This window comes from Penicillium riverlandense (genome assembly GCF_028828495.1).
Source record: "Penicillium riverlandense strain IBT 135883 chromosome Unknown utg000002l_segment0_segment0, whole genome shotgun sequence".
Classification (NCBI taxonomy): Eukaryota; Fungi; Ascomycota; class Eurotiomycetes; order Eurotiales; family Aspergillaceae; genus Penicillium; species Penicillium riverlandense.
The window spans coordinates 2,476,266-2,490,301 of NW_026643195.1; the positions used below are offsets into that span (position 1 = coordinate 2,476,266).

At 52.1% G+C, this 14,036-nt stretch overlaps 7 protein-coding genes across 7 annotated transcripts; 3 read left to right on the plus strand and 4 right to left on the minus strand.

Moving 5' to 3' along the window:
* Window positions 1–96: 96 nt before the first annotated feature.
* N7474_003312 (NIF domain protein) lies at window positions 97–2,073 on the minus strand (the record flags this gene model as incomplete). The annotated part of the gene is made up of 1 exon (XM_057194727.1): window positions 97–2,073. The coding sequence occupies one exon, from the start codon at window positions 2,071–2,073 to the stop codon at window positions 97–99; it is 1,977 nt and encodes a 658-aa protein (XP_057056082.1).
* Window positions 2,074–2,549: 476 nt separating this feature from the next.
* On the plus strand, window positions 2,550–3,677 carry rrp36 (putative pre-rRNA processing protein; the record flags this gene model as incomplete). Its single annotated transcript, XM_057194728.1, has 2 exons — window positions 2,550–2,693; window positions 2,751–3,677. The coding sequence occupies 2 exons, from the start codon at window positions 2,550–2,552 to the stop codon at window positions 3,675–3,677; spliced, it is 1,071 nt and encodes a 356-aa protein (XP_057056083.1).
* A 622-nt stretch (window positions 3,678–4,299) lies between these two features.
* N7474_003314 (uncharacterized protein) lies at window positions 4,300–5,728 on the minus strand (the record flags this gene model as incomplete). The annotated part of the gene is made up of 2 exons (XM_057194729.1): window positions 4,300–5,470; window positions 5,523–5,728. The coding sequence occupies 2 exons, from the start codon at window positions 5,726–5,728 to the stop codon at window positions 4,300–4,302; spliced, it is 1,377 nt and encodes a 458-aa protein (XP_057056084.1).
* Window positions 5,729–9,140: 3,412 nt separating this feature from the next.
* Window positions 9,141–9,791, plus strand: N7474_003315 (DNA-directed RNA polymerase core subunit RPC19; the record flags this gene model as incomplete). The annotated part of the gene is made up of 4 exons (XM_057194730.1): window positions 9,141–9,257; window positions 9,318–9,409; window positions 9,511–9,587; window positions 9,658–9,791. 4 exons carry the CDS (start codon window positions 9,141–9,143, stop codon window positions 9,789–9,791), a joined length of 420 nt encoding a protein of 139 aa, XP_057056085.1.
* A 402-nt stretch (window positions 9,792–10,193) lies between these two features.
* N7474_003316 (NADH dehydrogenase [ubiquinone] 1 alpha subcomplex subunit 6) lies at window positions 10,194–10,934 on the minus strand (the record flags this gene model as incomplete). Its single annotated transcript, XM_057194731.1, has 4 exons — window positions 10,194–10,313; window positions 10,386–10,532; window positions 10,716–10,777; window positions 10,892–10,934. The coding sequence occupies 4 exons, from the start codon at window positions 10,932–10,934 to the stop codon at window positions 10,194–10,196; spliced, it is 372 nt and encodes a 123-aa protein (XP_057056086.1).
* Window positions 10,935–11,311: 377 nt separating this feature from the next.
* On the plus strand, window positions 11,312–11,944 carry loc1 (the record flags this gene model as incomplete). The annotated part of the gene is made up of 2 exons (XM_057194732.1): window positions 11,312–11,611; window positions 11,666–11,944. 2 exons carry the CDS (start codon window positions 11,312–11,314, stop codon window positions 11,942–11,944), a joined length of 579 nt encoding a protein of 192 aa, XP_057056087.1.
* Window positions 11,945–12,157: 213 nt separating this feature from the next.
* On the minus strand, window positions 12,158–13,786 carry N7474_003318 (putative hydrolase, alpha/beta fold family; the record flags this gene model as incomplete). Its single annotated transcript, XM_057194733.1, has 6 exons — window positions 12,158–12,343; window positions 12,394–12,522; window positions 12,571–12,694; window positions 12,745–12,825; window positions 12,881–13,041; window positions 13,094–13,786. 6 exons carry the CDS (start codon window positions 13,784–13,786, stop codon window positions 12,158–12,160), a joined length of 1,374 nt encoding a protein of 457 aa, XP_057056088.1.
* Window positions 13,787–14,036: the final 250 nt, after the last annotated feature.

Here is a 14,036-nt window from a genome sequence, read left to right on the forward strand (position 1 = left end):
CGAAGTCTATCAACACCTCAAACGCCCCCTCTGATCATCCCATAAAAATAGACAGTATGCAGCATAAATCAATCACGTAAGAGATATCTAAACAAATCAAGCATTATCGCTCTTTGATTTCGTGAACCCAAGCGACTCCTCCAATCTGTCGAGAAGCTCATTCTCCGATTCGGAAGAGGAGGAAAGTGGCGATAGCGAGCGAGTTTGTCTTCGAGATATCTTTTCTGGTAGAATCCGGCCTGCAAGCAGTGGCGATGCAGTAGGAGATTGTCCCTGAGAGGTATTTGACGAGATTCGGCCTGAAAGTTGCGGCGATGCAGTGACAAATTCAGATCCACCGAGGGTTGCTTTTTTCCAATCATCATATATGCGATCGGCGTTCATTTTGCGCTTGGATTCCTTCGCGTCCATAACGGTTCGCTCCTTTTTGACCTTTTCTGCTCGTTTGGGGAAGGTAACATGTGCTGCTTTGGCGGCCGAAGCCTGCGCTTCTCTGGCAGCAGCCTTTTTGAGGCGCTTCTTCTCCCTCTTCTTGGCCTTTTTGTCTTGATGCTTTTGCTGCGATGCGGCAGAATCGACCGTTTTCTCTGCACCCGCCTCCAACGCAACAGCCTTCCGCTCCTTCTTGCGTTCCTGGTTACGGGGTTTCTGGTGGGAGAGAGCGTCCACAGAGCCAGTGGTGGGAAGTCCATAAGAATCGTTAAAGAGGGCAGCGCCGCCATCGTCATCCTCTTCGTCCTCTTCCTCCAAGAATTTCTCGGTTTCCCAGAAACTTGGATCCTCTTTTACTGCTTTCAACTCCAGGATGCCATGGTCTTCGAGGATCTGCTCGTTCCAGACTCGGAGGACTTTGCTGACATCGTCGTGGCGAGATAATGCATCCAATGCACCGAGGACCTTGGCGAAGAGCCGCGATTCATCGATGTTTGGGTCATTCATGAACTCCGGGATCTCTAGGATGTTGTACGGCTCTTTCGAAGCTTTCAACTTGCTATCGTCAATCAGGACAGTATTGCTTTGGTCCCATCTTTGGCCTACGGGAAACTGGCTGATGAATTTCGGCTGTTCCCCTCGCATTTTGCTTCGAGTCAAGTGAGCTTTGTTCGAGGAGTTCCCCGCTGAAGGCGGTTTTGTTGTCGGGTAACTGTCGACGGGCAAAGTTTCATTGCCAAGAATCTCCCTCGGGTATTGAAGCTGGATCGTTAGGTCCCCCCACACTATTTCCAGCTTTTTATAGACCTGAATCTTGTTGTTATATTGTGCACGGCTGAGATTGAATTTGTCTCGACCCCATTCTGCTGCCAGCGCTTTCCGCTTCTCGCCCGGGAATAATTTGTCGCAGACAGCCCGTACAGTCTGAGGTTGTGAGCTGGACCAGATCACAACCGTATGCTTCTTCAACAGCAGTTCCAGGAAGCGGTCCAGACCATCTCGCCGAGCAAATGAGGGAGGAAACTTGCGCGCTTTCCGGTAGATGAGAGTGCCATTGAGATCCAGGATGACGAGAAGGGGACGGGGCGAGTCGCACTTTTGGGGAGGCAGGGATGCCTGTGCTAGGTAGTCCTGTTCTGGGATAGGGACTTTCACAGTCGGCGGGCCCGAAGGCTCCGGGGTCAAAGCAGCCGTCGTGCTCATGGGCTGGAAAGAGCCCACTTGTTGAGAGGGTGACATGAGGAACGGATTCATGTTCATTGGGGTTCCCATCATGGAAGAAAAGAGCATGGGGTTGAAAGAGGGCATTGTTGGCACGGCATTATGACCTGGGTGGGTAGGATTCCATGTTGGGACACTGAACGCGCCGAAGGCAATGGGAGACTGGTTCGGTGGTTGCGGAGGCGGTAAATTCCCATAGTGCGCAGGCTGTGAGCCTGGGTTGCCCTGGCCGGTCGTATAGGTGCCGAATGAACCCGGATTGAATTGGTTGTATTGCGGGAACGACGAAGTATTGCCTCTCGGTAACTCGCCTTCAACCTCCGCATCCCGGTTCATGCCCGGGAACGACATGTTCGGATTCCAAAGCGCTTGTTTCGAGAATTGATCGTCCGAACCGTTACCAGTGAACCTTCGATCCATGTCTGGTTCATTATCGGTTGGCAATCCTGTGTTGGAAATTGGAGCACAACCCGTTGCGACAGGTGTCGGATTTAATGGTGCGGAATGACTCGAATCGGAAAGTGAGAAGGAATAATCATAAACGACAGAGGTCGGCGCTGAGACCTATGGAATCCATGGAGACAGTCAATTAGTTTGCAACCATGTGGATTAATCTGGGGGTATCAATCACCAACCTTCCCAACCTTAGGCCGGACTAGGGCGCGCTTTATTGTCAACGAACGATGGTAAGTGGGAGACCAGGGAGGCCGCAGCGACATGAGAAAAAGCGGGGCCATCCATGAGCGAGAAAGAATGAAGAGATGAGTTTGTGGCAAGTCAGGAAAGATCATGAAATTGTCGAGTCGGGGAGTTTATCGGGTTCACCGCCTTGGCGGCAGTATTCTTTTTTCTTTTATCGCTTCTTCTTCCCCGAGTCTCTAACGTATCCATACAACATGCCTATCTCGGACTTGCTGAATCGCCGGGTGCGTGCACGGCCAGAGGAAGAAGAAGAAATATACTCGGACGCATCAGCACCTAGCGAGGATGGCCTGGGGAATGACGAAGAATCCGAGGATGGCGACATGCAATCGCAAGACGTATGTGCTCTTTGTCTTCAGATGGGAAGGTAATAATTTGCCTGACATTGTCTCCAGTCAAACGAGTCCGACACTATGAATGACAATAGCGACGACGACGACAAGTCTGATCAAGACGCAGCCGAAGAAGACAGCCTGAGCGACGACAACGATGATCTTCAAACCTCGCTAAACAACATCTCCTTCGGAGCCCTCGCCAAGGCCCAAGCATCTATGGGGCCTAAGAAGCGCAAGAATAAACTGACAACCACAGCCTCCACCGAAGAATCAACCTCTGCCCTCGACGACATCCGGGCCCAGATCCGCGCCGCGCGCGAGCAGAGGCGCTCCAAAGCCCAAGAAGACAACCCCGCTTCCACCGAAAAGAAAGAAAAGAAACGATCCTCCAAGCACGCGCCAATGGTGCAATCCTCCAAATATGCCGTCTCCCGCAAGCGAACGGTAATCGAGCCCGCGGCCGTCGCCAAAGCGCGCGATCCCCGCTTCGACGCCGCAGTCATGGGCCACAGCGGGGCAGGGAAACACTCCGAAGCAGCAAGCAAAGCATACGCCTTCCTAGACGAGTACCGGGCGTCCGAATTGAAAGATCTTAAGGAACAGTTCGCCAAGACCAAGAATGCACAGCAGAAAGAAGCGCTCAAGAAACAGATCCGGTCTGCGTCTGATAAGATGCGCGCTATGGAGGCGCGGAAACGGGAACGGGATGTTATTGCCGACCACAAGAAGAAGGAGAAGCAGCTTATTCGCGAGGGGAAGAAGAGTACCCCGTACTATCTGAAGAAGTCGGATTTGAAGAAGCAGGTTATGATGAAGAAGTATGAGGAGATGGGGTCGAGGGATCGAGCTAAGGCGCTTGAGAGGAGGAGGAAGAAGATGGCTTCGAAGGAGAGGAAGAATTTGCCTATGGAGCGGAGGGGGTTGGGTGGTGATGGTGGTGATGAGCCATCGACGGGGCATGGAGCGAAGCGCAGACGGTTGTCATGATTCAATGAACAAATAGAATACCCGTGGAAATAATATTTACATTCCCGAGTCTGAAGACGATATGTAAACCATCGCTCTGGATTAATCGTAGTAAACCATTACCACATATAAAACAGCTAGCAAACAATGCTGATAATTCATGTCAAGCAAAGTCCAAAAGGTATCCTGCGACAAATGCCCAAGAACGCCATATAAAAAAAAAGCCAATGCAAGCAGTTCGGAAGAATGAAACCAAGGCATTGATCCTATCGGAAAGTAATCGTAGCATAGACTGCATCAATGATAAATATAGAGCATCAAGGTCACATTATGTTGGGGGCGGATGTCTACCGCGTCAATGACTGGGCAGGACTCCGGAGATGCCCTCAATTGGGCGGAGTATCTCGCCACGGTTGTAAGCTCGAGGCTGGATTTGTTCAACACGGCCTTACGGGGGAGAGTTTGCTCCCTCGTTGTCCGAGACCAGTCAAATCCTCCAAGGGGAGTGTGCTGGGCAGTTTATCGAACAGCGGCCGACAGCGAAACTCAAATAGGCGCTTGAAAGCCCTGGTCGACACTGTTTGTGGGTATCCCCGCCTAAGGAGGAGGATTTTTTGGATGTCATCGGCGAAGCGATTCCAAATCACGAATGGAACAAGTCCCAGGCTCGTGCACACAAGCCCAAGAACTCTTCCTTCTTTCTCCTCTGCGCTTCGGGAGAATCCCGCCCTGCACCAAAAGGACCGTGAAATGTGGCATTTGGGCCAGCGTTGTTCGCCGGGTTGGGTCGAGGATCGGGACCACGACCCAGCGGCGGACTGCCATTGTCCTGTTCGTATTCACTTCGCGGACGACGGCGTGCGGTGCTATCGGCCGCTTGCATAGGGGGAACAGGGGCCGCACTGGCCATCGGGTCAGGGCCAAGTGGTGCAGTTTTTGGGCCGGCATGGGCGACTTGTGGAGACGGCGGGGTGGGAGGCTGATGTCCTCCATAGTGCACGATTCGAGGCAGTAATTCTTCCCGGCCACCAGACAGCTCTTGCACGGCCTCTTCGGCAGAATGGTACTCGCGAGGTCGGGTCGGGGTTTGGGACATGGGCAGGCCCGGGGAGGGGTGTGGAGCCAAGTTATTAGATTGCGATGAGCCCTGATAGAAGCTGGAGCGTCCAAGCTCGCGATCACGCGAACCCAGTGCATCGGACCCAAAGACATCGGATAGCGGAGGAAGACGGTTGTTCGTTTGATTCGCGGGCATTTGATGTACGTGGGATGCTGAGCCCAACGTTGGACTATGATTGACCACATGGCGTGTCAACGGCTGTGGCCGGTAACCGGTGAATGTCGCATTCAACGGGGCGGACTGAATAACGCGCTCGTTGGCAAATTGAGAGGCAGATGGGGGGACGATTGACAGACCCGGCGGGGGTCTCTTCTTGGAGCCGGTCCTCGGCAACCCGAACGATTCGGACGGCTGGACTCCATCGGGGCCGTCATCTTTGGCTGATTTCTGGAGCCGCGATTCAATGATCGATCGCTGCTGCTCTCGCACGGACATACTCCGCTGCAACTGCTCTCTCATGACGGGATCATGCGTCTGGAAACCGGGCGACAGACAGGCCAATCCAACATCTTGCATATTAACTCCGTCGCGAGCCGTCATGGGCCCGTTGGGGGGGCGAACTGTCAAGCCGCTGGCAGACGACAGACTAGTCGAGAGGTCTAATTTCCGAGGCCGAGGTCGGGTCTGCATCCGTGGCGACGACGCGGGTTCCTTTTTCACTGTGATTCTGGGAGGAGGATTTGCATTCCGGGATCTGAGGCCCAAAGTATCAGCACTGGATCTTTTGCCGGAGGAACACAACTTACGGGGAAATTGGGACCTGTTTGTCGGAAGGAGAATCTTTCCCCGACGAGCCATCTTGCGAAGTTGTCGACATTCGGGACGGTGATGAGGCAGACGGGGCGCTGGGGCCTGGCGGGGCCAAGGTCGGGCAATTCTTTGGGCTCGGGTCGCGAGTTGTATGTGGTGAGGACAACGGAGCCGCTGTCGCGGGTGCAACTGCGGTCGACATGGCTGCCGGCAGAACAATACCGGGAGACCACGGACGGTATCGCGATGGCTAAGTGAGGAGGAGAGGAGAGAGGATGGACGCAGGCCTTAGAGGAGCCGGGTCAAACGTGGGATCGTCCAGAAGCTGGGGGCGGTTCGGTCGGTATCGCCTGCGGAGCACTCAGGATTTGGGGGATTTGCGATGGCTAGCACACTGCCCAACAACACCAGAAACGATGGATCAGAGAGGCGTTGAGAGATGCGGGCACGGCGGTTAAGCGGCAGACAGGCGGCAAGAGATAGTGTGTGACGAGAAGAGGTACAGATCCAGAGCGACAAGCGAGAGAAATGGACCGAGTATTGTGGTGTCGAGGGGTTTTGGGGGGGGGGGGGTTTGGGTTTCAGGGAAGGGAAAGGCTACGGGGAGGGAGAGAGGGTCTCGGCCCACAAGAGGTGAAGCAAGACAGGGGAAATGGTGGTAGCAGTACCTGGTGGATGTAGAGGGTAATAGTGGTGACTGAAGTACCGGGTACCAGCCATAGTGGAGCCCGGAGCCTTAGCTGAGACACCAAGTGTTTCTCATCTGCCGCCGGCGTTCGAAGGAGGCAAGGAAACCCACCACAGCCCGGGGATCCTGCCACTAGTGGTTGCAGATGTGATGGGTGATTGAAACAAACCATTAAATTTTACTTATTTCCCACTACGATGGATTTATCTATACTACTGTCCTCCGAGACTAAGACACCACCTGTCTCAGACATCTCCATGATCGCCCGGTGGGTCACCTCGTCCGACAAATATGTAACAACTCAACCCAGATACAATCATCGCGATCGGTGATCATCCAGAATATGGCGCTGCTAGTGGGCGCTTAGGGGCCGGCTAATGCACAGACTCGAACTATTGGTGCTGTCTCACGCCACTGGCCCCTGTCTCGAGCGATGCCCTGCAATCACGTCGGGTCCCGCATGGGGGCGTTCCCACGTTCACACACGGACCAGATGCCAGGCTGTCGGGCTTGAACTCCGTTGAACTGTAGGGTCAGATCAGGTGACTTGAGACCCTGGTATTATTATAAGAGGCCGCTGGCCTGGCTGTCTATTTGGAAAGACTTAGGGCTGGATGAATCCCACCCTGCTCTCGGAGGTGTTACTCACAAGTGACGCAGCAGAAAAATGGATTTCCAACCACAGTGCTGAATCGATGCTGACGAGGTTTGATAGCGCCACGGCTAACATCCTCTTGGGGAAGAGCGGTGCAGTAGGGTCAACACACCTATCTGCGGCCTTGCTAAGATCCAGCGTGACTGGTTCCGGACTATTCTTGCCTTGTCGATACCATTCTCATCCTCGAAAGTCTTGAACACCAGAGCGAGCTGAATAATGATACCGTTGCGGCATAGATCGACTCGGTATTTTGCTACTGGCCGAATGTGTACTTTTATCACGAAGCCTGACGTGATAATTCAAAAGCCCAGATGCCTGAATTTTAATCAGTCATCTTAAAAAGCCAGCCTCGAAGCAGCTCAAACCCGATGTGATATTGAACGCTTGGTGGGGACGACAATGGCGAAATAAAAGCTGACAAGAACCGTCGGAATCCGTGAATACTGTCTCTGCCTAATTCAAATTATGCCCCCAACTCTGCCTTCTCAAGAAACTGTGCTGATACAGGCTCGTGCCTCGCTTGGCATGTCTGTCGTGCTGTCTCGCTTCCTGCCAACGCAGTCGATTCACCCCGCAGCCTTGGTAAGAGATCCGACGTCAGCTTCCTTCGATGGCAATCCAAGATACAAGATTAGAAGTACACAGTAATACTATTCCGTAGAATGCACAGAGATCACACTGTTCGCCCAACTGTATAGCTATTAGAACTTAGATGTAGAATATGTACGTTCGCACCACGCCGCTGTTGAGCTCGCTGTAGTTGACCCGGCCGCCGATTGTCATGATTCAGTTGCCCCTCTCCTCACAACCTGGACAGCCTCTACTTAACCCTAAAAGAGATTGAATTCATGTAGCTGATCCTTCGGCCCCCGGGAACTCGCCGAAGGAGCCTTATTGGCCCCCAACACCCTGATCTTGAGGCATGATTGGTCTCAAGATGCGGGGGTTACATGGCAGGATCAGCGGTATAGAGATAGTAAGACCGGAGGTATTTAGTCGGGCAATGGGGCTTAATGAACCCTGTCCAAGAACCTGTATAGGAGTGTATATAAATCCCTCGCACCCCTCCTTTACTTCACCTTCTCTATCCTTCTCCGTCTTTCGATACTTCAGATTACCAACCCAAAGTCTACACCATGAAGGTTACTCTCGCCACCGTTCTTCTCTTCCTTGGCGTCGCCATGGCCGCTGCGGTACCTGAAGCAGCTGCGAATGACCCTGTAAGTGCCCGCTGAAGGCTTAAGCACAATTGCCCCGTCTGGTTGCTAACTTGACTGCAAAGCTTGAGAAGAGATGCACTGCCAGCGGTGGGTACTGCGCGGCCAATTCGGTCTGCTGCTCAAACTCCTGCATCGGTGCACTCAACAAATTCGGCGGCTACTGCAGCTAGGTTACCCTAGCGGGCACAGGCTGGCGACGCCGGAGTTAAAGGGCCGGGAAAAGATCAGAGAATGTATATATTGAGCTAACGTGGGCCTGATGGCTTGTCTATATCAAATATCTACTATTTCGGATTATGATCGTTTCCGCTCAAATATGCAGCGGCTATTCCTCCAAAATCGTCCAACGTGTGTCTTTTGCATTGGATCCCTCCCTGTAGTCTCTGTCCAGCTCTGAGATGTATTTTAGCCCCTATAGGCCTGAATTTCCTGAAAGATGGTCCCCAGAAATGACCCCTGCAAGATTTTTTGTCTTCGACGTACCGGCATAACAGCCAAGCTCGGAAAACATTTCTTTTTGGTCCATTTCTAGATTTCCCTAAGCTAGGTGGGTTCATTTGGCAAAACTTTCGTGAGGCCAGTGTCTATAGATATCTCGGGCTGGACATAGATTGGGGTCTCACACCCACGCAAGATCATTTGCGATTCCCATGTAGACTGACCCAACCATCTGTTTGAGGAGAGCACAACAACAATAATAAATCACAATTTACAATGATGTCTCACTCTCCTTTTCCGTAATAGTCCTGGCCATCCATCTAAGATAGGAAGGCGGTGTGGCGGCGATAATCGATAACTAGTAACCCACTTTTTTTTCTCGATCAGCTTCATTCATTATTCACTTCACTCAGTCTCTGCGAGGGCCATTGGCTGAACCGCTCAATCCGGAAGAACTATCCGTCTCACTGACTGGAAGATTTGTGTTCTCGCCCTATCCTTCAGCGCGAACCGAACAAACTCTCATCCAACCTCGAATCCGCGTCCCTCAGTCCCAGCGAGATTTCACTTCTCTCCACAGCTCCTCCCAGTCCTCTCACCATCTCTCAACATGCCGGGCTCTATCCACGACCAGGAACAAGAACAAGACCAGTCCATGATGGACGCCGAGCGGGAACCCACCCCGCCGGGTAATCCCATCCTGTTGGAGGAGAAACATATTGTCGTGGTTCGTCTTTTTTTCTCTCCCGAATCATATGCAGAATAATGCTGATTGCCACTTTTCCAGCTTCCTGGCTCGACAGAGACTGCTGCGTCCTTTCAGTTCGCCGGCGAGGGCCACACGATGGGTAATGCGCTGCGATTTGCCATTATGAAGAAGTGAGTGGTGGCTGTCTCTCTCGGATGATTCCTTTGAAGAAAGGAAAGAATCTCTTTTACTTTGCAGTATCAGTCCGACTGACTTGTTTTCCATCTTCTAGTCCCGCCGTCGAGTTCTGCGGCTACACTATTCCTCATCCCTCGGACGCAAAAATGCATCTGCGTATTCAGACCTCCGGTACGCCTGCACTCTTTCTCTCGAAAATTCGATATTATGGAAGGCACTCCTGCTAACAGCTTCTTTCCAGACTCCACTACTGCCCTCGAGGCCCTGGAGAAGGGCATGAATGATCTCATGGACCTGTGCGATGTTGTGACAGAAAAGTTCACTGACGCACGGGATCAATTCAACGCCGAGTCTGGTGATCGGATGCAGTCGTGATTTCCTTTCCATTGTTGTTCCTTTTCTTATCGGCGTTTGTGGCTGGAGGCATAAAAAGTGTGTCTGGTCATAGGTCTTGGAGTTGTATTCCATTGTGCATATTACCCCCCCGAATCGACGAGCACGGGGTTCATGAATATAGACTTGAAAGATGGTTGTATGAATTATGTGTCGGCCTAAATATCAAAAGTTGTTGGGTTTAAGAAATGTCCTATGAAGGTAGCAGTAAGACAGAAGGATGATTGAGAGCCTAGTCAGACTATATACACGTCATGCCTCGTCTCCACTAATGGGCGCAGTTCCTTCAACTGCAGCACATCGTGGACCGGGATGAGGGGGGAGGATGAGAAGTTGTTGATGAGAGACATGACAAACGAGAAGGAAACAGACAGGACCCAAAATCTAATTGCGGCCCTCCAGGAAGCCAGAGACGAAGTTGCGGGGTAACCGCGCACCGGGGTCTTCTTCTGGCCGGAAGTACTTCATGACGTGGGAAAGCTGCTTCCAGTAGTTGAGTGTTTCCTTGTGAAGTCAATTAGCTTTCTGTCCGGGGTATACGAAACAAGCAGAAACAGCGCGAAAGCCCCAACTAACCTGGAACTCGGCGTGGCTCTGGAAGAGCAGAACGTCCACCACGTTCAACTGGCTCACGTAGCGGTGCTTCTCAAACTCCTGGCGGATCTTCGTGCGGATGGCGGAGACAGGCATGCCCAGGGAGTACATGGTCTGGATCTCGGGAGACTGTATCTCATCTTGGATTAGCTCGGTATTCTCCCACAGCAGTGATCGCATCCCCAATCACACAGACAGCACAACGCCAATTCTTCCGCAAAGAGTCCAGAGGAACGAAGAAAGTGTGGGCGGCACAATTGGAAGGGGGAGGGAGGGCAGGTTGAAGGTTGAAAGGATCCGGGAAAAACTGACCGCACGAAGCCATTCGCGGTACGAACTGAGGACTCGGGTCTTCGCGTCACCCAAGCTGCGAGCTACATCACAGCCAGAATCGTTAGTTTCATCATTTCCATCTTAGACAGCATGCCAAAAGCGATCGGAAGACATCGGTGTGGCTCGAGGAGGAAGGTGATGTTGGGGACACGTACAGGCGCGCGTGCGCTGCGCAAGATAGGTCGGGTTGATAGTCATGATGAGTGAATAGAGAAAGATGTCCACTCAAGTCGGAACTCGGTCTCTGCCGAAGGAGGGTGAGTGGAGAGGGCAATTGGCAGGTGTGATGGACCGGGACTGGTTTCGCTGAGGTTGAGGCGGCCACACCCACCACCGCCTCACCGCCTGCCCAATCCAAAAATTTCTTTTTCAGCGGCGAGACCAACTCGACTGGTTTCTTCATCTGTGCGGAACTGCTTGTCTTGGTTTTGTTATATTTTTAAAGAGTGCGGTCCTGTGAGCTGTTTATTGCTATATTCATCACCCCTGCGATTCCCTGAATCTCTCTCCTACAACGGCCTCGCTCTCCAACCACCAACCACCCTACCGTTTGATCTCTCGAAAGAAATCCCGACATGGCGCCCATCAAAGGGTCATCCAAAGGAGCCCCTACAAAAGGCGGAGCCAAGCCGACCAAATCATCTACCCCATCGTCCGGGTCGCGGGTGAGCAAATCCAGCAAGCCAAAGGGCAAACGACCGCCGCCAAAAGAAGTCAAGTCCAAAGCACGCACCGCACCTGAGAACCTGAAGAAGAAAAAGAAGAGAGTATATACAGAAGCGGAACTGGATCTGCCCAAGTTGAATGCGATCACGCCTGTTGGGGTAGTGAAGCCGAAGGGCAAGAAGAAGGGAAAGACTTTTGTAGACGACCAGGTACGAGAACAATGTCCGAAAAAGAGATCTCGAAGTCACTAACTTTATAAACAGGAGGGTATGATGACGATTCTTGCTATGGTCAACGCAGAGAAAGAAGGCCAGATCGAGTCGAAAATGATGAAGGCGCGCCAACTGGAGGAAATCCGCGAGGCTAAGAGAAAGGAAGCAGAGGCACGACTAGCCGAGAAGAAGAATAAGTTGGACGCTGCGAAGGATTCGATTCGCAACAAGAAGAAGCGCAAGAGTGATGGTGGAGACAACTCTACAGCAGTGGCTGATGCTCCGGCGAAACCATCGAAAGGAAAACGGAAGAGCGTTGCATTTGCTTGAGAAAAGTGCCCGAAATTTGTTCATTGTCTATACCAAGATTTATGTACTTAATTGAGATGGGGGTTTCGGCGTTCCCACCGGTTGTTTTTATATCTCTATGTCTATTTGTATTAAATCATCTTTGTGCATGTCAAGAGTCGGTTGTATCACAATGGTCGTAAAGGTGGATGTCATCATAGCGGCCGGGGTAGTTGGCTCTGCTGAGGTAGCGGTTTATTGCACAATTTCCAGGGCCAGCTTGCGACGAACAGGATCAAAATCAGGTTTCGTCGTCGGGCCGACGTCTTTCTCAGGGCCTGGATGACTGGCAATCTTTCCAGGTAGCTTCTCGGGGTGCTCGACGATGCTGGGAATCGCCATGTCGATTTCATGGGCCATCTTGTTCAGGAAGTTGGTCACCTAGAAGGGCGTGTCAGTATGGACTCCGAAACAATAGACGAAAATCGTACCGGCTTGACAAACCATCTCGAGCCACCAAGCTCGAACCAACCCAGATGGCCACCCCAGGAAGTAGTCATCATAACACCGTACGGCGTCTGGGTGATCTCCTGGAACGGAAGAGCATTGCGTGAAGCAATCTAGAGTGGGTCAATAACATTTCTTTTGGACATAGATTGTGGACTTACGGGGTCATCTTCAGCCTGAATGGTCATGAACGGAATGCGAATTGCAAGCATCGAATCAGTAGATGAAGCATCACGGTAATATGCGCCTTCCGTTGGGTAGCCCCACAATGGACATTGCAAAGCCCTGCTTGTAATTAGACATCATGAGTTAGAAGGACAGATAATCATGCGTACCGATCAAATTCATGCAGGTACTTGATATTTCTCACGGCCTCGATATCAATCCGCGGATTCTTCGAGACTTCCTCGACGTGTCTGGCGTAAAATGTTAACAGAGAGGATAATACCTATCAAGCAAAAGTCCGCTTACTGTTCCATCATTTTCTTCATATTGGAGCCCATTGTCGAGCTGTATACCTCCATACCCAACCAGGTACTCTGCAGGTTCACAGAGCTGACATCGAGGTTCCACGGGCTCGCGCAGATCACGGCAGCTTTGAGTTGGCAGGCATCCCCTTCCTCTCCAAGGTACTATATAGACGGTTAGCATATATCTTCCATTATCGATCTCCTCAGTTCTTACATTGGTAAGAATATTAGCACCCAGGGAGAAGCCGATGCCGAAAAGCGGCCTGTTGGGAAACATCTTCCGGAGCCATTTCACAGACTGTCGGACATCCCATGTAGCCCGAGCATTGTAAAGCATGCCGCTGGTGATCTTAGTCTGGGCACATCCTCTCGAATTAACCACGCACGCTTCCCAGGACTTGTCCGCGACAAGCGGAGCGAGGACGTGCCGCAAGTACAGTTCATGGGAGCCACCGCTCAGACCGTGAAGGACCACCAGCATGGGCTTTGTGTCGTCCGACGGCAGAGCCGCAAATTGACCTTCGGAGAAAAACGACGTTCGTTCTGGCAGGCCGGATGGCAGCGTGTATTTCCTCGCCTGGTCAGTGAGCTCTCCCTCTGGAGGCATGTCGTAGGGCTCCACCACGAAGTCAATGGCATAGTGTCCCGCGTACGCCGCACTGTCGGACTGGAACACCTTTCGCTTGTAGTAAATCGGCACTGGGTCGTATTTCATGACGGTCCAAGCGGTCTGCAGGTGCCCGTTGAATAGGAATGGGTTGAGGTAGCATTCTTTCGGTGTGGCACTGCGACAGATGTCCACCAGAGTGGTCTTGTCCCCAGCCTTTGATTTCAGGAGTAACTGGTTGTCCTTGGAGTGATAGAACGCGATCCGCCCGCTCGGACGGACCGAGGACAGCAGGCCCATTGTTGCTCACAAGAAGGTTGATAAGATCAACAACCGTTAAAACGAGGGGATCCGTTCCGAGGCGAAATCAAACAAGTGTTGCTAACAGTCTATGAAAAGTTTTTCTTCTATGCTGCACAAAAGCCAAAACGTGGCGCGGCTGAACTGCCTGAACCAGGGACGGGCCGAGGCATTTGCCCGATCGAGTGGAGCTGACTCAGCAGATCAGGTGACGGGGCGCACTTGTGAATCACGATCGCCTTAGTCATCC